A 24,808-nucleotide genomic window follows, 5' to 3' on the forward strand; every position below is an offset into this window, starting at 1 on the left:
GCTTTCTGCTATCAACAATAGCCCATCCTTTATAATTCCCTTTTATATTTTCATGTCTCCTCTCCAACTAGATAATCAACTCTATCAGCATTCCATCCTCTAGTTCCCATTTTCGTACTCCTTACCCCAACCCACATTCTCTCTCTAGACTGCCAGTGTTTTTATTTTAACCTGTTCTCCTTCACGCATACTCCCAGCTTTTTAAATTTTAAGTGATAATTTATTTGACTCTTGATTATATATGGAACCTTAGGCAACATGTCCTTTCCGTTTTTGGGTAATGAATTTCTAGACTCGTTATGGCCAAAAAGTAAAATAACTGATTACTATTTAATTGGTGTTGTGCTGCTTTATAGTAAGGTAAAGAAAGAAGCCCCAAATTCAGGAAGTGATAAAATACTTTGATCGCTGTTAGGTCCAGAGGAGAGAGACAGAGAAACACATGTAGCCTTGTGTGTAGCAAAATGCTGTTTATTTTGAGCATCCGAGGTGTAGATGGGTGGAGGTGATAAAACATCCACAAGAGAAAAGGGGAGAGCCTTGAGTTTTATAGAGGGTTTCTCTGGGGGCAGTAAGCAGGTTGGCCAGAACAACTGCCTGTAATAAATTCTTTCTCCAACAACCAACTCCTAGGACCCCCGCCCCAGTCACATCCATCCTTCAGCTCTGGAGTGGTCCTTATCAGGAGAGCTAGGGAGGGATAGCCCTCCTCTCTATCAGAGAGGGAGGAGGAAGGAAGGCTGGCTGCAGCTTCTGTTAGATCCACAAAGTCAGGGACTCTCCAGACTCCTGCGGCTATTGTTTTACAAGCCTAAATTTTGCATCAACCACATTCTGTCCTATACATACTTTTCGGGTTCCCACCTGGAACAAACCTAATAATTGCTAACTCATTTTTTTAAGTCAAATCACTTAGTAGAAAAATCAAATCTTCCCTCACAGCCAAGCACATCTTTTAAAAAATAAATCCTCTCTGGTGATAAAAGGGAAGTTTTAATTAAGTATTTCTACAACTGTAAATATTTTACATATTTTGTAAATATGGCATAGCCTTCGGACATAAATTTCCTTTCTTCCAGAAAAGATCAGTAATAAAGTCATAGAAAAGTTAAACACTTCCATTTCTTATTACAAAGCGTTTAGGAGACATTTCAGAAGCGGGTGGGAAACGTTAAATTCTGCATCCCTGCGAGTTTCCATCCACACTGACTAGAAGCAAACGAGCGTCACCAAAAGCACACCACACACGCACCCACACAGATTCCTTCCTTGTGTTTAGATGTGAAATGTACCTAAAGGTTCCAAGCCATTTTTCATCCCTTCCTTTGTGAAAATAGGGAGACAGATGTGTCTCGGGCAGCAACGGAACGTGGGCGATGGGGAAGGAAAAAAAAAAAGGCTTAGGACAGGGCAGAATTGTTTCTGTCGTCTTGCTTGCCCATACTGGGCATCTCTGCAGGCTCCTCGGCTCCCTCCACCCCTGCTGGGATGATGCACTGCGAAAATATTAGCTACCTCCGGGATGCCTCTTGGTGGTTCATAGCTGGGAAAATGTTGCTCCAGGTTTAAAGTAAGCAGCCCAGCGCGGGAGAAAGGCTTTCTCCCTCGCTCTTTGCTCCCTGCGGGCGCTCCCCGCCCTCTGCTGCCAGAACCTTGGGGATGTGCCTAGACCCGGCGCAGCGCACGTCCCGGCCAACCGCGAGCAGAACAAACCCCTGGCGGGCGGCCAGGAGGCTCCCTCCCGGCCACCGCCCCCCGCCAGCGCCTTCCCCACCCTGCGCCACCCCCCCCCCCCCCCATACAATACAAGATCTTCCTTCCTCAGTTCCCTTAAATCACAGCCCAGGGAAACCTCCTCCAAGCCTTCATCCAGCCACGGGCCAGCATGTCTGGGGGCAAATACGTAGACTCCGAGGTAGGCTCTGGCGGGGCGCGCCGGGCCCTGTGCGCGCGTGGAGTACCTGCTTCTGCTATCTCCCACTCCAAATACTCCGACTGCTTTCCCTGCCCCAGCCCTCTCTCCACTTCGGGGCACTCCTCTCGCTTGGCACCGCTGAGGAATGGGCCTGGGCGGGGAGGTAAAGACAAGCCAAGAATGTTTTATGTTTTCCTAATGGGTAAGGGGCCAAGGGAGCCCCTGAGCTAGGAGAACACGGAAAAGGGGGTCGGGGTCCTGAGGTTGGGTCGGCCGGATTGAGTACACGTTTTCTGGAAAGGTTAGGGTGCTCTCTTGTCGCGGGACCCCCAGCGGTCCGGCCCCTGTCTACTGGGGTGGGGGGAGGTCATTTACCCGCAGTCCTGGGGACAGTCCCCGCGGAGTCCCAGCCCGGCGCCGGGATAGGCTGGCCCCGGGCGGTGGCGCGCGCTGTGTTTGCACTTTCCAAAGTTCTTGAGCCATCTCAAGAACTCTTCCTGCATCTCGGCGGCTGGCAGGGGTATTCCCCTCATTCAGGGGCCACCACCACTTCAACCATCTCTCCGCGCTCGAGCCCCGCCAGGGTGTGGAGACCACGTCTTCCCACACGCAACCGCCCTTCTGCCACCCGCCGGCAGCCTGGGAGTGACCCGAGGGTGGGTCGGGGGAGTTGCGCAGGTGAGATACGGTTCTAGCGAGCTTAGAAGGACTGGCACAGGGCTCAGCCCAGAGATGGGGGCATGCGAGATTGCGATCATCACGGGGGTTGGAGGACTGGACCGTGGAGGGACAAATGAGGGCAGAGGAAGGGTGGGGGGCGCGGGCAGGTGCGAGGGGAAAGCGGCCAAGAAGCAACAAAAGTGGGGACATTCCGTGGGGTCGGGAGGCTCCGGCTGAATCTTAAGGATAAAGCTGGAAGGGATTATGGCGACAGGGGTAGGGGGAACCGGGGACTGGCAAGTGGAGCAGGTGAAGCACTCGGGGCGCGGTGGCGCAGCGGAGAGAGGAAAGCGGGGCCGGGGCGCAGTCCGATGGGGGCCCCCTCCCCTGCGGGCGTCCCCCAGGGTGCCGCAGGCCGGGCGTGTGCGGGGCGGGGGCCGGGGCGGACCGCGCGGCGGGGTTTGCCCTGACCCCTGGCGGCGGGCGGGGGAGGCAGGCGCTCCCTGCCTGGTACCGAGGGGTGTGGTGTCCTCTCCTAGATCCTCTTAAAAAGCTTGCGGCGCGCAGGAGGGTTCTGTGCTCCGAGCCGTCGCTGTCGACGCGGTCAGTTCGATTTCGAGCTCGAGGTTTGGCCGCCGCCACGCTGACTTCTGACCGCTTTTCTTTTTGAAATTTTCTTCCCACCGCCGCTGCCGCCCTCCCCCTCCCGGCCGTCCACCCTCTGCAGGGACATCTCTATACTGTTCCCATCCGGGAACAGGGCAACATCTACAAGCCCAACAACAAGGCCATGGCAGACGAGGTGAGCGAGAAGCAGCAAGTCTACGACGCGCACACCAAGGAGATCGACTTGGTCAACCGCGACCCCAAGCATCTCAACGACGACGTGGTCAAGGTAAGATGAGGCGGCCAGCGAGGAGGGGGCGTCCCCGAGCGGCCGTTGTCAGGGCCGGGAAAGCCCTCCTCTGGCAAGCAGCCTGTGCATGCTTCTCTAACACTGCCCTGCACACACCGTTTTCTGGGCTTATGTGCCCAAAGCTCCCGCGGTCGTCAGAAATGTCACATCTCCCTTCCCCCCTCCAACTGGGTCAGCTGGAATTTAGCTAAAGTGAATTTTGTAGGAGTTCATATAGCTGCACATTTTTCCTGGCGAATGAGCCTGCTGACCCCAGCAACAGACGGGTCCATACTCCTTAGGAGGGTGAGATGGTTGAGCTCCATTCCCAGGGTCAAGTCTAGTGATGGGTCCCCACTGCACAAAGAACAAGACAGTAAGACAATTGCGTAAGGTCCTGTGCCAAGGACGAGAGTCAGAGTACAGATTGCTCATGTTGCCCCAGCTAAAATAATCTGAAATGATTTTCTTAAAAATAATTAAATGGCTAGAAATGCCTAGGACTAAAGACAAGGATAAACATATGTGAAAGGTATTTTAACTAGAAAAACAGGGCACTTGTGCACAACTAAACAAATTTACAAAACCAAAAACAATGGGTGTCTCTTGATTTCTCCATTGGACACCTCTACGTAGGAGTGGAAAGTTCTTTAGTGACTACCTAGGTCAGCCTGCCCTGAGCTAATGGCACATTCAGCCTGAAGTTCCTTTTTATACTTTCAGGATGTGCTTGGTGATATTAAAAAGAGATTAATTAACTGGGTTATTGGCCATACTTAGATCTGACTCAGTGGTCAGTTTTTTATTATCATTATGTTAGTCAACTTTGACCCTTTTGGCAAATCTAGTGGGAGGAATTAATTGTCATCTGGATTGGGAAATCATGGGCTAGAGCCATCCTTGGCAGAGGGTTTTCCTTGAGAAACCAGGAGGTTAAGGAAAATCCTGGCCTCCAGTATTAGAGTGTGAAGACGCAGTTCTGCACAACCCCAGGGCAGCCAATAAGGTAGATGAGCCATCTCCACCCACCCCGCCTCCCATCTATGGATGGGAGGAGCTACAGTTCAGAGACTGTTCACATTTATGAATAATATATCTCAAAAGAGGGAACAGTTTAATCTGTAACTGGAAGGAAAATGTAACTGTCAGAATTGACTATCTTGGCTTTCCCGTGTAGGAAAAAGGAAAATTGGAGCATTCACAGGTTTTCTGACTAGCCAGATTATGGAATATTTAAAAGCAGCCATAACAACAAAAGTACCTTATAAACTGGAAATTAGAATTGCAAAAAAAAAAAAAAACTATTTACTAAATGCATTACCTTAAAGGGAGAAGGACATTTGTGCTTTTTTTCCCTTTCTCACGTAGCATTGGACAAGAAGGAGAGTTGCCAGGAAAAGAGGCAGATTTCAGAAAGGGCTCGCTTCACTGGAGCCTCCCTGTTGTTCCACTGCACTGTGAGATTCCCTGGAGCAAGCGAACCTCCCGGGATGAGTCAGAGAGGCCAGCAGTGTGGATGTGGATCTCCACACATGGCATGACTAAGTTGAGAAAGAAAGGCCCCACTGGGAAAAGAGACTTCAGCACAGATGGAAAAAAAAGCATAACAGGCTTAGAGGAAATAGCAGTTTACAAAATAGCATTTCAAAGAGCAAGTGTGGGGATCCTCAAATTAAAGAAATTAAAAGAAAGAACTAGAGCAAGCTCCTGCTAGCCTAAAGAAGCCAAACCCCGCCTACTTGCTCATAGAACTGTGAGCAAAACAAGACAGTCAAACAGAAAAATCCACCTTGAGAAGTCTTTGGCAGTGCCACGTACTCAGATGATCCCACCCCCACCCCCAGAGAGGACTTCAGAGAATGTCCTACAGAGAGACCAAAGCTACAAATGCAAATTCTGCCCCAGAAGTGCCTGTACCCCGTGGGCCTGGTGAATAGGAGACTCCTATTTTATAAATATTTATCCTCAAGTCCAAACACAAATGTAATAATAGAAACAGGGATGATTCTCTCCCTGTTACCATGACAGTAAATAATAAATTTCCTTAAATTTTACTTTTGACACCATGGAGTTCTTAAAATAATAAGACACTCAAAGCTTTACTGTTATTGCATGGTAGCGTAAAACTTCATATGATAATAAAGAAATAGGAGTCACTGGCATCTATTGTTAAAGGTACCCAATCAAGCAAGGAGCCCTGTAAAAGCTGCTCTGTCCAATACAGTAGTCTCTAGGCACTTGTGACTATTTCAATTTAAATTTCAAATAATTAATATTAAAATTTAAAATTCAGTTCCTCTGTCACATTAGCCACATTTTGAGTGCACAAGATGTGAGGTTAGTGGCAGAGATATAGAATGTTTCTATATCAGTTGGACAGCACAGATAGAGAACATTTCTATCATCACAGAAATCTCTATTAGACAATGTCGGACTAGGGTGTTCCCTGCATTTTAAGAATGTCCCCATGCCAAGTTAAACAAAACAAAACAAAACAAACTCTAGATAAAGAAATGAAACCACAATGTAAAGTGCGAAGAACAACGTAGCGTATCTGTACAATATCATTGCAATCCCATAAAACAGCTATTTAGGGAGGGAGAGAAAACTCAAAGCTGTGTGTGCCATGAATTTGTGTCTCAAGAAGGTGGGGTATTATCACCTATTCCACTAGTGATAATGACATAAAATATATAATTAAGTTCCAATAAAATTGATTTCTTATCTTACTAAAAGTTTGCTGCTCCATATTATGAGATATCTGTATAGACATTTACCCCAAAATATTAAGTAGATGATGAACACTTTCTTAAATTTCCTGTAATTGGTTACAAACTCAGACTCTTTGTTCTCTCTCTGACATTTCTATGTCTTCCTATGTTTGCATTTTCATACATATGTTTAGTATATACATATTTGAATTTTCTATATAAAGAAAATGGCATCAAATTTATGATTCTGATATCACATTAGCTATCAATTAATTTATCAAACTCTTGCGATATGCTAAATTAGGTGCTTTGCTACATAATTCCTAAAATAGGCCCTAGCAATCACAAAGATTACAGTTAGTGAGAGAAGAAGAATACAGATAAAAAGTTTAAAAAATAATACACACACATACAACCAACATTGTAAGTCACTGCCAAGTGGCAATTAGTGGGTCTTTTTTTTTTTTTTTCTTTTGCCTTGACTGCGAGGAAACACATGGTTAGATTTTAAGTTTCATTAACCTATGTTATTGTATTCTCTCCCACGTTTGCTTTTGTATTTGCACTTTTCCTTCTAGCTGGCATACTGTTTTATGTGGTCTCTATTATAAGCCTTCTCATCGTCATTTTGGAAATAGACCAAATATATACCACAATAAATAAAAGGTAAATACTGTAGTATTGAATATTGCATAATAAAAATGGTATTGATGTGAAGTGTTAGGATAGGGCAGTGGAGTGCAGAGGAGGATGCATTATGGATCATTTAATGGAAAAGGGCATGAAGGAGGTGCAATTTAAGTTGGGTTACTGGAGGGCAGAAGGAACACAAATAGCTGGAAAAAGCACAGGAGGGCATTCTAAAAGAGTGAGGCATGGAGATGGGAGTGTTTAGTAGCCTATTTGGATTGGGATTTGAGAGTCATGTGGCAGAACATGTTGTTACCAGGCTGGCCTCCAATTCCTCTTTTTGACATTAAGAGAAATTAAGGGCTAACAAAATTTAAAATGTTTTCACATAGTTACTGCCTAAAACAGATATTTTGAAATGTATCATTAAGGAAAAATACACAAAATTATGTGATTCTCCATGGACCACTGTCATGAAAAGAGAAATGAGTTCAGATGATTCTGAGATTAGCACTGAGACAAATCAGGACATCTGGGAGGAGGTCTTTGTTGGAAAATAAAGATATGCATTTGTAACTTTATTGTCTAAAACTAGAATGTAATGATTCTTAAATATGCACAGACACCACTTTTCTTTAGCAGCCGAGAAAATGCATGCACATGCTAATCAGATCAGTTTTGGTTTCAACATAACAGCCTAATGCCTCTGTGATCCTTTTCAAGTAGAAAGCATTCTAGAGCAATTGGTGATTAGTACCAATATAATAGTCATTTATAAAATTATGTTTATCATTTGATATACATATAATCAAAGCATAACATTTAAAATATCAGATTGTCTCCAGGCCCTTAGCACCATGTTAATATTTTCTTCTGCTGGAATTGGTATCAGTTTCGGCTTGTTTGTTTAGGAGATAGCTTCATAAGATGGTGACGGATATTCTGCCATGTATGAAACCATGTACGGAATTCAGATTCCCCAGCTTGTAAAATAGCACGATGGTCATCTTTGGTGAGAAATTGTTCTCACATTACTGAGCACAGAGGAACGATACTAAAATGGGGGATATTATTCATTCTTAAGTATCTGAAATACTTTCAAGTTCAGCCAAGAATGATATACATTTTAAATGCTTATGATAAGGGAAGTCTTTTTTCCCCTCTGTTTCTTAACTATAATCAAAAACTTTTAACTGAATAAACTTTCATACTATTTATTAAAATTTAAGGCAAGGTATACCAACTACCTTTGAATTATGAAAACGTTCCTGATGTGGGATATTCTTTCAATTAACAGCAGCGTTGGCTACATTTTTACAGGGTTTAAAGTACGAACAGCTGCAATAGTGAGCAGCGCTGGAAAGTCCAGTAATTTGAAAAACCACCTGCTTATGTATCCTGCCCACTCAAGTCCATAAAAGAACAGACACTTTCATATTCCAAATGAAACTGCTTTCCAGTTTGCCCTACTTTTAAACATAATTCTCCATGATGGAATGCCCAGAGAGAGCTGGTCCCCAGGAGAACAGGGCTGTGTGCACTGACCTGTCAGGTCTTGGCCCTTCCTTGATCCTCCTGGCCGTGGTTGCAGTGGCGAGAGTATAGGGCTGTTATCTTCCCACAAAGGTGGTTTATGCCAAGATACACATGCCCTTTCTCCTTCCACGCTCCGGAGACCCTGTATATGTATTATTTTCTTTACTATACTCTAAGACCTTAGAGAAAAGGATTTGTAACGTATATTTCTTTTAAAAAAAAATTCCTAAAAAGAAGCTCTCAGCCCCCAGAAATATGCCTAATTCATAGGTACCCAGATGCAACCCCTTATAGTGGAAAGAGTGTTGTGCCAAGATAAGAAAAGATACCTTTGCAACTTTTGTAACTTTCATCTTTAAAACTCCAATGTGATGATTCTTAAGTAGGCACAGACACAAAATTCTTTTTCTTTAGCAGTCAAGAAAAGGTGTGGACAAAGTAATCAGATCAGGTTTATTTTCAACATAACAGCCTAATGCTTTCATGATCTCTTTCAACTAAAAAGCATTCTAGTCCCAGTGGATACCAAGGAGGAAGGAGGGGTGGAAGGTATTAGGTCCATAGGTTTATCTTCCTCAGTAGTTCCTGGGAGTTGGGCTTATAAACAGAAAGCAAAATTGTTCAGCTAATAAAAGTTAATAAACATCATCCCTAAAGATATTTTGGACAAGCTATTTTGTGTTTTTAAGCTTCAGTTTTTAAACTATAAAGAAATGGATGAGAGTCATTCTCACAGAATAGTGTTTCCCTCAACAGCCATTTGCCTCTATATAAATAATTTTTATGCATCTGTGATTGTGCACTGGAGGCCACAATATGGAGAGAGATAGATACGAACACTGCCCAAGCAGCATTTGTAGCCATCTCCCCTCCTCTCTTCATGCAGTTTCCTTCACAAACTTTTGCTGGAATTCCTTTACCAAATTCTACTGTCTGTTAAAATCTTATATCCTTATATCCTTGATTCAAAAAGCACTCGTCTGTAAATCTTCAAAGTGTTCCTGAGCCAATAAACAAGGCAAAATTAGGAACATATATTTTCCCACAATTTGCTCCTGTTTTGATCCCATAAAAAAATTGTGAGAGTTAAAAAGCGTGATTCCATGGACACAGAGAGTAGAATGACAGGTACCGGAGACTGGGCAGGGTAGGCGGAAGGAGGGGGATGAAGAGAGGCTTGTTATGGGTACAAATATACACTGAGGTCGTTCCAGAAAGTATCCAGCCATTGCTAATATAAGGAGAACAGTTTGCGAGACATCAATGTAACCTGGCAGCTAAGGAGAGTGGACTGGGCTGCACCTGTGTGAACAATGACAACGTCACTGTCCTAGTCAGTGGGGCGCTAGGCGCTGTGGAGGGAGCGTGTGTACTGTGTGTAGGTTACGTACAAAATGACTGAGCGAGTAGAGCAATGAATCTGCATCAAGTTTTGCATTAAGCTTGAACATTCCTCCGAGGAAACCATTTGGATGATTCAGAAGGCTTTCAGGGACGATGCAATGAGTGCAGGGCAAATAAAAGTGCGGCACAAACACTTCAAAAGTGGTTGAGAACCTGTTGAAAGTGATCCACATTCTCGAAGGCCTGCAACAAGCAGAACACTTGAGAATGTTGAACGGGTACAGGTTAGGTTAGGAGATGCTGGGAGAACTGTGTGAGGTCCCAAGGTGCCTACTTTGAAGGGGACTGAGGCATCATTGTCCTATGTACAATGTTTCTTGTATCTTGTATCTTGTTCAATAAATGTCTCTATTTTTCATATAAAATGGCTGGATACTTTCTGGACAGACCTCATATGATTAGATAAAAAAGTAAGTTCTAATGTTTGCTAGCAGGCTAGGGTGACTATACTTAGCAACAATATTATGAATTTTTCAAAGTAAGGAGAAGTAATATTCTCTTTTCCCATCTTGGCTCTCAACTTTTAATCTTCCTATTGAAAATTTGAAATTTGCAGCCTTTTTAAACCCTATAACCTCTTTACAAAGCCAAAAGGACCTCCTAATTTGGCTAAGCACCAAAATAACCAGAGGAGTGTTTACAAATACAGATGCCTGGGCCCACTCAGAGATATTAAATTAGAATATCTAGAGGTGGAGGCTGAGGATTTTTCAGAGCTTCAAACGATCATTCTTCAAATGATTACACAGTGAAGTCAGCTTTAGAAATGACTGTACCCACGGTTAGCTTAAAAATACACACCCTGGTTGACTCTACCTGAAGAGAAGAGGTGTCCCATGCTAGAGTTCTAGATATTTTCCCTGCCAGAAGCATACTTGAAGGTTGGGCCATTTGAAACCCGGCCAGAGGGTTTTGAAACACCTGGGAGGGCTCCCAAATCAACCTTGCTCAGTGGTTCTGCATCCCTTGAGGCCACTTGGGCTGAGAGCCAACTACAAGCTTAGAGCCTCAGGGTGACCTAGGAGGGGAGTGACCACATGTTCTAGGTTATCTCATACAAACTAGCCAACATTGGTCAGCACAGAGTAATAGTGCCTCTTGCATGCTCAGAAGCGTCCCAGTTTGGAAGAAAAAATAATATGGTCACAAATGGATTTGCATTTGTTTAAACTATTTTTCAGTTAGTCCAGGAAATATAAAATGGCATGCTTTCACATGAATCATTGTTTAGGGTGGGGGAAGTGTTTTTAATTTTGTCTTAAAGGAAATCTGCATGATCCACGTACTATGCAACTACCAAGGGAATTAGTTGGTAGAACAGATTTACACCTGCACAGAATACGTATTTCCTGCTTCTCATGGGAACTACGTTGATGGGTTAGATATAAAATGCATCTTGTTTTCTTTATTGAAGCTTGAGAAGATGTTTCTTGTTGGCCATTATTTCATGACAGGGGAAGTATATATTCCTAAAGACACAATCGAGTTTTCCCTTTACCATTGTTAGCTGTTCTGGCAATTAAGAGCCAGGCATTTTTTAATATATATGTGCTTAATATTCTATCGCATAACAATTTAAAAGTGAAATTTTTAAAAGCTGCGTTCAACATATATTAACTTTTCCTGAGCCCAGCAAGGACATTAAAATACAGATGGATATCGATAGATTCTATGTAAAAAGATAAATTGTGTCTAGAGATGGCACTGGGTCATTTCATGTATGTCAGATATCAAACAAAAGTACATTTTCACATTTACAATGAATAACAAAGAGACGCTGAGTGCAAGTAATGAGAAAGCAGGAGATTGGGAGGAAAAAAAGCCAAGATAAAGAAAATCCCATGAGAGCCCTTCTCCCTTTCCTGCCACCTGCCCTGGGCTGGACCAGGCCACACACATCACACACTCCAACTCCACCCCTCCCCTCCGTGCTGCCATGTGATCCAGCCCAGGCAGGGACTGAGGAGTTAAATCACAGCCCCCTGCCCCCAAAGGGTGTAGAGCTTAGTGGGGAAATACATATGATGTAAACAAACCTGAGTGAGGTCACTTAACTAAAGGATGGGCCTTAGTTGGGCACAAAGCAGAGTACACAGTGGTCTCCGAAGCTGAGCGCTGTTCACCAGCAAAGGGGTCTCAGAACAGGGAGCCCTGAGGGTTCCTGCATGTTCTGGGCACCAGCGGCAGGTCAGTGTGGCCAGAGCCAGGGGTACAAGCATAAGCAAGATCAGTAAGGCTTTCTTTGCCCACCCAAGGTGTTTGTCCCTTTTAGGCCACAGCAACCCACAGAGGGGTTTTTAGGCCAGAGAATAACGTGGTAAGATGTGCCCTTCAAAGCTGTGTCAGCAACACCCAGCCCGAGGACCAGGCCAAAGAGCTCCACGGCACCCCTCTCTCTCACCCTCCATCATGGAAAAGTTGTCTTCCATGAAACTTAGAAAGGTGGGGGGCGCACAGCAGGAGGTGAATGGCCAATGAGCTTCATCTGCATTTATAGCCGTCCCCTCCCTATCCCTGCATCACCACCTGAGCTCCGCCTCTCCCAACCCAGCCCATCCCGATCCGAGGCAAAATTGTCTTCCGTGAAATTGGTCCCTGGTGCCAAAAAGGTTGGGGACCGCTGCTTTAAAGGGCTTTCAGTGCCATGGGCAAACCAAGGAGTGCTATATGTGCACGTGAAAGTGAAACAGGAAGTAGGATACTCCTCCCAGCACTTCCTATAGGCTGAATGGGTGGCACAGATTATTTACTTACTCCTCCAATGGCCCTATGAGGTGGGCACTGTTACTATTACCCCCATCATACGCATTTTGCAGGTAAGGAAACTCAAGTTTAGCAAGTTGCTCAGAATTACACAGGTAGGAAGTGGTAGTCATGTTTGAACCCAGATGGTGAAACTCCAAGGTGCAGATTCTTAACCACTGCACCCCTGTGCCTCTCTGTAATAGGTCATGATCCAAGAAGATAGTGGCATCAAGAGATGACAGTGTCTTCACACTGGGCAGGTGGCATATGGTGAGAGGGATTCCAGACATGGTCTGTGTGGGGAGTGACAGGCCTGAGGTTCTAGGATCAGACTCTAGATCCTGGAAGATGGGTTGAGGAAGGAGGAGAAGGACCAATGCAAAGACCAGTGTAAAACCCCAGGCCTCAGGGAATATGATGCTGAGCAGGGAGGGCTGAGTCCCAAAGCCCAGACATGGGATACATGGTGGGGTGTGGTCTCCATGATTAGACGTAGAACCAGACCAGCTGCAATGCCACCTGATGTCGAATCACTCCAATCTTTAAAGCACCCCCCCATCGCCCAGGTTGGCCAGAGCACCTGGGGTGGGGCTGATCCTGCCTGGATGTGTGTGTGTTTCGGGGAGGGGGGGGGGGTCAGGAGGGAATGAAGCAGGTCCTGACAGGCACTTCGCACTCAACAGCTTCTCTTAATGTTCTCAGTTTGCCTGTTCGATTTCTACAGACATTCATGCCACCACACCAATACATTGTAAAAACAGGGAACAATTGATAAAAACCTTAGTTTTATGCCGCTAGGAGAAATGCCTATTGATTCCTGCAAACAGTTTCTCTGAGACTTCCTCCCTAGTAATTATGCATTTGTTCTCAAAAACAAATGCCAGAAGCAAGGAACGACTTAATAGTGCATTTTACAAGGCACCATTGGTCTCTTGGAAGAGCAATTTAAATATTCCACCAATCATGGCTCACTCTTTGCCTTTTCTATGTGATTAGCCGTAATACGTGGCTGGAAATGGACATACTGAAATATGTCAAGGAAATGGAATGGAATTGCATTCATTAGATTTTATTGCCAATTATTTTGGTTAGTGACACAGATCTTTCTCCCTTACTTGTTCCTGGGAGGCAAGCTTTTTAGTAGGAAGAGAAATTGTCTAAAACAGTTAATAACCAGCAATTCACTAAGCTATTTTGGATAGGCCCCTCTATTTCTCTAAATGTAAAGGTAGTAATGAGAGTCATTCTCAAATAGTGTGCCATATTGAAAGGCCATTCAACCGCCATTTGGGAAGTACCAACTCTGCCCTCCAGCAGGAAGTGTGTCATGAGCCCTAGTGCACCGGAGCTGCCTGAGAACCTCAGCCCCCACCGGAGCTTGCCCCGGATAACTGGGCCTCCTCACAACTGGCCCGCTCTTCTCTTTGTTTTCATCTCTATTGCGGCATTTCTCAAACCTTTCCAACCTTTCTGCTTCACTGCCCTTCACTGTCCACTCCCTTCTCTCCCCCTCTGTCCCCACTCTGTGCTGGAGTCCTTCAGAGCAGGACAATGTCCCCCTCACTTCTGTGGCCGCCCACTGACCACTCCAGGGCCCCATGCAGAGTCAGCCATCAGAAGATGGATGCCAAATTGAATGGACACGCTGAAATTCCTTTTTAAGTAATTTAATGTCTGCTTTGTATGAAAAGACACGGTAGGACTCGTTACTGAGTGTCTTCTTTTGCTGCTTATCTGTGTTGGCCACATTTAGAACCTTGTAAGAAAAAACATCCAGAAAATTCATGAATAAATCCAAAAACATTTACTCTAGATACTAAGGTAAAGAGAAAATATATTCTAATATGTGTATATATTTAAAATATTCATCGTTAATATTTTTGTAAGCTCCAGGTTTAGGAAGGCACAAATACATCTCTGCTGAGCCTTCCAGTAAGTGAGCTGTGGCTACTAGATGGTCTCCCAGGGCCCTGGAGGATAAGGCTAATCTCCTAAGCATCTGGCAGGCAGGGCAGGGAAATGCCCAGAATGCCAAGGGATGCCATCAGCTGCTGCTTGGCATTGTCCTTTGGGCCACAAGTGTGGAGGCGGGGGGCTGGATCTCAGGCCACCTGAGAACTCCCCTGCCAAGAGAAGAGTGAAAGGACTCCTGAATGAACCACCCCACCCCACCCGTCTGTCTCTGAACAAGAGTGATTCAGAGAAATGATTAGACCAGGTGACACCCCTAAAGAAAAATCCAAAACCTCCCACACCTGGTGGAGGCAACAGCTCTGGGAAACCCAAGCCTCTTCTTCCTTTTCCCTTTGGCATTACTACTACTGGACACTAAGTACACAGAGCTCTGAGATTTACTTGCTAGGTGGTGGTTGGTGACTGTTAATCCACTATTTCAACAGCACGGAAATTTCTTTTCACCTTAGAAGTAAGTGGTTTCTTATAGATCTCAGATCTCTCCTCAAAAAAAAAAAAAAAGAAAGAAAGAAAGAAAGAAAGAAAAATAGAACTAGGTAAAACACTTAAATGTCCCTGGAAGGGGTCAGACATCATTCATTCCATTATTGGTGTCTGTGCCAAGAGAAATAAGTGTCAACTCTTTCCCCAGATATGCTTCCTTCTGTCTCCTGTGATAGGAGGCGAATTTTCAGCAATATGTATAAAACTAAGACTCATCAATTTGATCCCAAATCGTTTCTCTATCAACAGCCTAAGTATAAAATACTAGGATAATTATTCAGTTAAGAATAGGTAAAACTAGAAAGTAGCCATCAAAAAAGAGTGGTGGTGTGTAATGTGAATTTTAAGTGTGGCTTGGTATCCAACATACAGCCAGGACCCCTGGCACATTTAATATTTTATTAGAGACTCGAGTAAACACGTTTAATATTTAATATTTTATTAGAGACTGGAGTGAACAAGAGAGCTCTCAACTTAAAAATGACATCAATTACAATGAGCTTTTTAATATCTATGATAAAAATAATATCAAAGTGATTTTGACAAGTTACAAATAGCCTACAAAAATAAGATAAAGACCAATACAAAGTGAGATAATGTTAAAGGACTTGAAATAAAACAGACACTAAGTAGGTAAACATATAAATAGGTAAACATATAAAAAATAAGGAAATCCTATTTTTCTGGGAGCCTGTGATGTGGAAAACCAAGATGCTGGTTCAGCATAATGAATATGAAAACCTCTTGGAATAATTCCGTAGCCTCCAAGGGACCAAGATCTCCAGGTTGAGCATCACTACTGTAAACACACCATTGAATGAATCCACATGCCAACTGGGTACCCTTAGAACAACTGAGGACCCAAACCAAGTCTGTGAATTGTTCCAGAAAATTAAACATCTCAATAATTTAATGACAAAAAAAGAAACATGATGAAATTTTTCTAAAGGAATATCAGCATACAAGGTTCTCTACCTTATTTACTATTGGTCAAACTTATTAAGAACGGGTTCCTGTTTTGATCTTAAGAGGGAGGTAGAGATTGCACAGAAGCCCTAGGGAAGAGCAAAAGGAAGGTGATAAGGAGTAAAGAGAAACCCCCAGGTAAGGCTGGGAGGGTCGTTTTTGTCTACATGATTTGTTGGAAGGGTTGGAAGAGAACATGAAATGACAATTACGTTTGGTTATTACCAGATTATTATGAGACAAGAAAAACACTGCTTAGACACAAACATCATTCAAGACAAAAAATAAAGGGAAAGGCTGGCATGCTTAGCTTTAAAAAAAAATAGGTTATGTGGGAGAAGAACTTCCAAGTAATAAGAGTGGTTAATCCCAGGAATGTGTCACCAGAGGTTGTTTTGTAATAGTTGTGTGTTAAATTCCTTACTTGCCTGTATAACTTCTCAAATCTGCCTCTACAATTATGACTTGGTATATAACAACCTTTACACACAACCTCATAATTAAGCATAGGGATATGTATAAACACTTTCCTCTATATATCCAGCGGGATACCTGGTTTGTTTCGGGGCCGACAGGAGTTGATGTGGCATCGTTTTAATCAGTAGTTGAGAATGCAAGTGGTAAACATCTGAAAGCAGAACACTGCAAAATGCATGCATTGTATGTAGCAAAAGGTCAGCATGAAGCATTATCTGTATGGCAAGCCTGCCCATCCACTCCCTCCTACACATCGCATATTCACACAACTTTGCAGCTTGCATAAACCCCTATTGTGACAGAAACCCATGAGAGACTCCAGCTTCTGCCAAGGGTGGCTGTTCTGTGGATTTAGGCCAGTGGTGCTTTACCCTGGCTGCAAATCATCCAGGAAACATTTTAAATCCCTGTCGTGTGCACTCCGCCTCAAGAAATTCTGATTTAATTGATCTGTGGTGGAACCCGCCCTATTGTATTCTTTCTTTTTCTAAGACTCACAGGTGAAACTAATGTGCGGCCAGAACTGAGTCTGGTTTAGACTCTCAGAATTTCTTAATAATAAAACAATGTATCACGTTAAGACTTTCAGGACCATGAGGGCTACAGTGGGGTAATTATTACTTCACTAGGTCCTCTTTTGGGGAGGTCCTTAGCATTTTTATCAGAATATGATATTTGTCACTCCTATTAGACAAATACTTTCTGAGCAGGGTACCTGTAGTCCCGGCTACTCAGGAGGCTGAGGTGAGAGGATCATTTGAGCCCAGGAGTTTGAGACCAGCTTGGGACACATAGCAAGACCCCATGTCTAAAAAAAAAAAAAAAAAAAAAATTCTGGAGCTCTGCGGTAGCAACTGCATGAGATATACTTTGTACATAAGATAGATTTCATATTGCCTATATCATCAGCTCTGTTGTTTCTGCCTTTCCTTTGCCTGTTCTTTCTGTTCTCCCGGAAAGGAAGATCAGCTGATTAGAGCACCAGAATGTCATTCCCATCCCCCTTTTCCTACCTGGGTTCATGGCCAGGCGTACCAGGAGTGGAGCTGGCAGCACGCACTGGTCTATCTCCTAATGGTGCAGCAAAATTCCTGCAGTGCCTGTGGCCACAGGGAGCTTCACGGGACCCAGGAACAGGCAGGTGTCATCCATTTCTCCAGTACCTGGCACAGAAAAGAGACCCCAAGTCACTGAGAAGTGCTTTGCTGATGCCAGTCACTCCTCAGAGCAGATGGGGAAACTGAGTCTCAGAGGAAATCTCAATTGTAGTCCTCTCTTGAACACAAACGTACAAGGTTACCATGGGCCTTGGGAAAAATCACTTACACTCTGTGGACAGCAGTATGTTTATCGATAAAAATCAAGATATAGAAGTAGATAATATCTAAGTCGCCTTTGTTTATAAAATAATGAGATTCCCGATGATCAGTGTTCATAAGAAAGCGGAAGGCTGTAAAAGTGCAGAAAGGCCACACAGAGAATGGTGGAAGGCCTCTCATCAGCAGTATTTTTATTACCCTCTTCCTAGATTTTACCAATTGGCATCCTTACTCTTAATATTCAGACTGTGGGATTTAATTAAATCATCTTCGAAATACTGAGCTATCAGCAGATGGCACGGTGAATGCAAATGTACCGTAAATAAACGTTTGGTACTGAAGAAGACGAGGGCTGGAGTTCATTTCCTCTTCTGATCCGGGCTCAGAACTCTGTGGTCCTCCCTTGGATTGCCCTCGCCTCCAAATTGGCTGTTTGTGTTCCAAGGTGGATCAGAAAATCAGTTCCAAAATTGGCTACAAACTTTCAGTATTCTTTTTTTTTTTTTTGCAACCAGCCAATTCATCTTAGTTCACATAACAGAGAAATGCATAATTACTGGCAACTTCATTTAGAGCAAAAGTCTTAAAAATGTCTAGCTAAATAGAAAATGCTTAGACTTTCTGAGTGCTGACAGTTGTCAAATTCACCTAGTTCATGTGGCCACATTTTTGAGGTTCTTTTAACTGCCCATCTGTGAGCAGCAGGATTGGATGACTAAGAGTTACAGGACAGAAGCACTATTACTTTGAGTCAAATTTTCCCATTACCCAGCTGGAAAGAGTCTGTTTCTCTGGCCCATATAAAGCTTAGCATTTAAGGCCCTGCATGATTTTAATCCCATCACTTAACACCTAGCTATATGATTCTGAAGGTAAACATGAAGGTGTTTGAATTCCAGACCACCTAAGCATTCTTAAAGAAATCATCAGTTCCCTGGGCAGAGCTATGTTAAAATCTGTGGGTTTGAACCTAAATCTCATGATAAGCAAAAACTAAATTAATCTGTTTTCCCTACGATTAGTCACCTTTTGTTCACCTTTTTACCAAAATTATGCCTGGGTTAGAATAAATCAATGCAATCAATGAATGCATTGGGCCAGGTAATAACACATTCAAAACTTTCCTTCCCAAAGGAGAGTGTTGCTGTAAATAGGAGAAAGAGAGAAAAATAACTTAGCAAATAGCAGTATTCACTAATTCATTCATTTATTCAACCAGTATTAATTTAGTATCTACTGCATTCCAGGGAAATTACAGCCTAGTCCCAGAAATAATAACCAAACACACACAAAGTGACACCACTAAAGTAAGCTTGTGGTAGGTTGGATTAAAAAAAAAAAAAGGCCCAGGTGAAAAAAGAGGGTGGAGGCCAGAAAGAAGTCTTTGAAGAAAGAACATTTAGGTTAAGACATTATGAATAACTCAGAGTTAGCCAGGTAAAGAGTGGTAGAAGGAGGATTCCAAGCAAAACCAACAGCAAGTAGGAAGACCCGAGGCAGAAAAGGGCCTGAGACATCATCCTGGGAGAAATTATTCAAGATTCCAGACTAAATTCTAGAGGTTAGTGATTTGGAGAAGCAGGTAAGAAAATGACTTCTTCTATTGCCTTAAAAGTAAGAGTGCAGCACAGAAGGACATTGCCCCTCCTTGGTAATGGCTCCTCGGTGAGCTTGGGTGGCCAGAGGCCGTCTCTATTTTACTGACACTTGCCCCTTTTCAGTGGCCCACAGCCAGCTCATCCACCTTGTCCTGGGCCTGTTTCCTCATTTCACTTACTCCACCTTCAAAAAGTAGGTGCTTCGTATGTACTGGATAAATGAATGCATGAACTCACAAGGCCACAGTACTACAAACCAAAAGTGCCTACAATAAATAAGCAAGCATTCTAGGCTATAAATATCTCTAAACTTCAGGCTCTGTCTTATCACATCATCTTCCAATTTGCTAGAGCAGTGGTTTTCAATCAAGGCAATTTTGCCTCCCCTTCCAGGGGGTATTTGGCATCGTCTGGACACATTTTTTGTTATCATAGTTGGGGGGTGCCGCTGGCCTCAGGTGGATAGAGAACAGGGAGGCTGATGACCACCCTGCAGCGCACAGGGCAGGGCCCCACCTCCACCCCAACAATGGAGACTTACTGGGCCCCAAATGCCAATAGTGCCCAGGGAGAGAAACCCCGTGGGGGCTGTGTCTTGACAGCCACATTAAGTAACATATCAAGTAGTTCTGTATAATGGGCTGTGATTGTCCTTGCTTAGACCCTGCAAGAACTCTAGTGTCTATCTTTTTCCTCACTTGCCAGGCAGTGTTCAAACCTGCAGAAATTTATTTCATTCATTTTCTATTTGTTTAATAAACAGACTCGAAGCACTGGAGGGAAAAATATTCCAGCAGTGAGGTAAGACGAAAGCTATTAGTAACCCTCGTTTGACTTCACTGAATGGTAGGAAACAAGCTCTGCCGTCAGGAAGTGTATTGTGGAAACTGAAAAGAAGCTAATAGTGTTTAAAAAGCTCTGGTTCAAATGAACGTGTACACAGACCAACGGATAGCCTGAAAATGATGAAGACATTTCCTTTTCTTGTGTCTTCGATAGAAAAGAAAGAGCTTTTATTTTCTTTAGCGTGGTAATCATTCATATCTGTCCCATGACACGCCCAGAAGGTTAAAGAATAACAAACTCCCAAGTGTAAACACAGACTTTAGTGAGCAAACCAGGGCTCTGGATGAATCCTTGGAACTGCACGTTTGGATAAAATAAGATTTCCGTGCATCAGACAAGGCGGGATTTTTCCATTTGGGACGGAACTTGCAGTCTTTGAAGGGCTGCAGTTATTTGTCCTCAAAGATGGGAAACACCAGTGCCCCTGAGGTATTGCTCCTCTCTGCTCAAGTTCGCTAACTAATCGCCCGGTCTCCATGCTATCACTGGCCCTTGCTTGGCCTATTTTTACATTCTTCACTGTTCAATGTCACTTGTGTGGTAACACTCAGCATCAACAAGTGCCACCAAATTGACACCAGAAGCCTGAGGAGGAAAAAGAAATCTAGAGATGTACAACTTGCTCTGCACTGAGCCATCTGCAACTAGATGTTTTTTGCAATAATGAACATGTGAGACCGTGTGCATAGGAGAGAAGGTTCCAGGTTCCTGAAGCAGGCCATGGCCATCTGGTCTCAACCGTGGTTTTAGGTTCCCACCTGGGATTCCCATAAGAAAGGGTCCCCTCCACAGAGAGGTATGAATGCTCTGGAACCCCTACCTCCTCGTATCATTGAGGATAATTTTTAGCAACTTCCTAGGGAATGTGTATGCACTTCCTAGGGCTTTCCTAACAAAATACCACAAACTGCAGCTTAAAGCAGAAATTTATTGTCTCATGTTTCTGGAGGCTAGAAGTCCAAACTCAAGTGTCAGCAAGGCCATGCTCCCTCTGAAACCTATAGGGAAATCCTTCCTTTTCTCTTCCTGGTCACTGTGGGTTTGCTGGCAATCTTTGCCATTCCTTGGATTGCAGCTACTTAACTCCAACATGTGCCTCCACTGCCAGTGGCCCTCTCCCCGTGTTTTCACACGACCATCTTCTTATGAGGACACCAGTCACATTCAGTGAGGGGCTCACCCTATTCTAGTGTGGTTTCATCTTAACTAATTACATCTGCAATGACCCTGTACCCAAATAAGGTCACATTCTGAGGTGCTGGGAGTTAGAATTTCAATATAGCTTGTTGAGGGGAATGCAATTCAATGCTTAACAGGATGTGAACTAGGAATGGGTATCTTTGTCCTTAAAGCAGGGGGATTTAGCTTAAATTTTCAAAGTATAACACCAAAAACGATGGTGATATAGCACCTCTTACATTACCCTGGATAGAGCTGGAATCCATTCTACTTAATGAAGTATCACAAGAATGGAAAAACAAGCACCACATGTACTCACCATCAAATTGGCATTAACTGATCAATACTTAAGTGCACATAGAGTAACAACATTCATCAGGGGCAGGGCAGATGGGAGGGGGAGGAGGGATTCACACCTAATGGGTGTGGTGTGCATTGTCTGGGGGATGGACACGCTTGAAGCTCTGACTCAGGTGGGGCAAAGGCAATATATGTAACCTAAACATTTGTAGCCCTATAATATGCTGAAATAAAAAAAAATACCCAGGATAATTCATACTACCTATTTAATACCCCCTAAGAAGAGTAAAAGATGGAGAAACCTGGTGGTTGCCTTCAAACAAAAGGAAAGGAGAAATAAGATGAAAAGGAATTAGTTCAAAGCAAAGAGAATCCCTTATATGTGGTGCTGGTGCAGCTTTCTCTGACACATCCATGTCCTCATCAGCTGGGGCATTGTCTCCCCAGGGCATATTGGTCACTGTGTGCCTCGTGGTAATGAACTCCAGAAGGCTAGTTGACTTGCTAGAGATGAGCTAATCTGTCTTGCTCACTTAAGGATGAATGCAAAATAAGCAGCCATTTCCACGAAATGATTTCAGGAAGGCCAAAATGTTCTTTTCCAAAATATCTCCTCCGTCTTCCTGGTACTATTACTGAAGTCCTTGACATTTTCCCACTTCTCCTGGTTGGGGCACATGGGTCAGAGCTCTTGATGTAGTTCCTGATGGAGCAGGCACTGGCCTAAACATTTTGCATAAGTTAACTCATTTAATACTCAGAACAACAACCCTAAGGAGTAGGTACTCTCCTGTCCACATTTGACAGATAATAAACTAAGGCACAGAGAGGTTTAGTAATTTAGATGAGACAACACAGCAGAGCAGAGATTCAAACGCAGACTCCATGCTATTAACCAATACTCCACACTGCCCTCGAAAAATGCATCTCAAAAGCAGCACAGTGATGGATTATCACACTCACTCAGATCTGAGTGCCAGATTTTTCAGATCCTCTTGCCTAGCAGAGAATGAAGCCCAAGGCAACTTCTGTTTCTCAACGTGTCCTCCCCAGACCACCTTCATCAAAAGATGGGGAGGAGGCACTGACACCTGGACCCTCCCCTCATACCACCGATTCAGAATTTCAAGGCCCAGGAATCTGCATTTTAACAAGCATTCTCAGACATTTCTTGAGTATACTCATGTCTGAGAATGATTGATCCCAAAGGAATGGCATAACGGGAAAGTATGATGTTACAGTAAACCATGAAAAGTCAGAAAGAAATGACAAGGTGGTGGGGACCCTGGTAGCCAACGGTCAAATGAACAAAGGGTCCTGGGCAGAGAAGTTGGGTAGTTGGGGAGTAAGCATAATGCTGGAAGTGGAGGTTAAGAGCAGAAGGAAGCCAGTCACATCCTGTTGCTTGGATCATGTACCCTTTCCTTGGTGGAAATGGCTATTTGCTGATTCAGAGGAGGCACTGTCTGTTATGAATAGTTTGGAGAGGACGTATGGGTGTAGGCAACAGAGAACAACCAGAGCCTCTGGGTTCAGAAATTTCTATGTTTCTGTTTTAATGAGCAGCGTTGCATAAACAGAACAGGAATTTGGTTTGGGGTTAGAGAGACTGGTATGGTGGAGGGAGAACTGAACGAGGAACCAAGAGACCAAAATCCTGGGTTTGGTCCTATAATGAAATCTCCCTTGAGGCTCAGTCTCCTAATCTGTAAAGTGGGGAAAATAACACCTGCCTTCCTACAGGATGGGAGGGTAAATCCGTTGAGGCATATAATACTCTACAATGTGAGTTATTTCTATTCTGAGGCCTCTGTAAGTCTCTTGCCTCAGAATATATCTTCCACTCCGATGCCTGCAGTCCATTAATGACACATGAGGACAACTGGAGATCATAGGGGCAAAATCCAACCAAGCAAAAAACATGGGGTAGGCTGGCTGCAGTGGGTCACACCTGTAATCCTAGCACTCCTGGAGGCCAAGGTGGGAGGATTGCTTGACCTCCGGAGTTCAAGACCAGCCTGAGCAAGAGTGAGACCCTCTCTCTACAAAAAATAGAAAAATTGGCTGGGCGTGGCAGTGTGCACCTATAGTCCCGGCTACTTGGGAGACTGAGGCAAGAGGATCGCTTGAGTCCAGGAGTTGGGGGTTGCAATGAGCTATGATGACGGCACTGCACTCTGGCTGGGGTGACAGAGTGAGACTCCGTCTCCAAAAACAAATTATTTAATCTATATTTTCCTAAAGCATTTTTCTTTAAAGGTGAAAACTGAGCTTGAATTGCCCAAGTCACCTAGATGATAACCTCCATTGCATTTTGAGAATGGTCATGGTATTTTAGAGCTATGGTGAATAAGAAAATCATTTGGAATAAAAGGGAATGCCAAAAAAATAAATAAATACATAAATCAAAGTGCACCTGTGATACAGGCAAAGAATTCATAAGAGATAATATTACTGTTAGTGTTATGTTTTACATGCCTACATCCTTTCAATGGGCATTTATACCTCCTTCAAAATATATCTGTTGAAATATTTACATGCTCATTAATATGTGCATAGTACCACTGGGTTTACGGAGGATAACAGGATGTTTGCAACAGACACAGACCCTCCCTAGGTCCTGGTCTTGGTCCAGTCATTTATTAATCAAGTGCCCTTTCCTTAGTGGGGAAATAAAAGACTTTACTATTCTTATTATGAAAGTAACCTAGAACTTCACAAGTTTGTGAAGGGAAGCAGGTAAGTGAAATAGGGCACTATAAATGTAAAGTATTCTGAGGCCTCTGTAGTGACTGGTTAGCAACAAGAGAAAGGTCAGTCCAAAGAGACTCTAGGGTCTGAGCTGGAAGCTCAGGCCAGTGACTGCAGGCGCCCCACACCCACCAGCCCACACCCCAACCCTCTTCACTCACTCACAGAAGTTGATAAATATCCACTTTTCTGCCCTTCCAGCTTGAAACCCTGCTTAGCAATGCAGCCCTCTGCTTTCCTCCTGGGAGATAATCCTATGCACTTCCACAAGATGAAATTGCTTAGTATCTCGCCCCCCCCCCCCACGAGGGAGCCAGTGTTCAAGCCCAAGAGTGCAAGTCAAAAGTCCCACCCAAGATTTACATTTTCCTAGAGCTGTGGGTGGATCTTTCTGGGAAACCCTGGGCCTCCAGTTTGCA

General features: G+C 43.8%; 1 protein-coding gene across 2 annotated transcripts in view; it reads left to right on the top strand.

Moving 5' to 3' along the window:
• Positions 1–1,831: 1,831 nt before the first annotated feature.
• Positions 1,832–24,808, top strand: part of CAV1 (caveolin 1) — a 32,052-nt gene continuing 9,075 nt past the window's right edge. The window contains exons 1-2 of one of the 2 annotated variants that reach the window (XM_069461431.1): positions 1,832–2,593; positions 3,303–3,470. In XM_069461431.1, the coding sequence (XP_069317532.1) occupies positions 3,366–3,470 (105 nt within the window). In that variant the 5' untranslated portion in view covers positions 1,832–2,593; positions 3,303–3,365. The remainder of the gene's footprint in view (positions 2,594–3,302; positions 3,471–24,808) is intronic. The other variant, XM_069461430.1, reaches the window with a different exon arrangement.

The sequence above is a fragment of the Eulemur rufifrons genome, chromosome 29 (genome assembly GCF_041146395.1).
Source record: "Eulemur rufifrons isolate Redbay chromosome 29, OSU_ERuf_1, whole genome shotgun sequence".
NCBI lineage: Eukaryota > Metazoa > Chordata > Mammalia > Primates > Lemuridae > Eulemur > Eulemur rufifrons.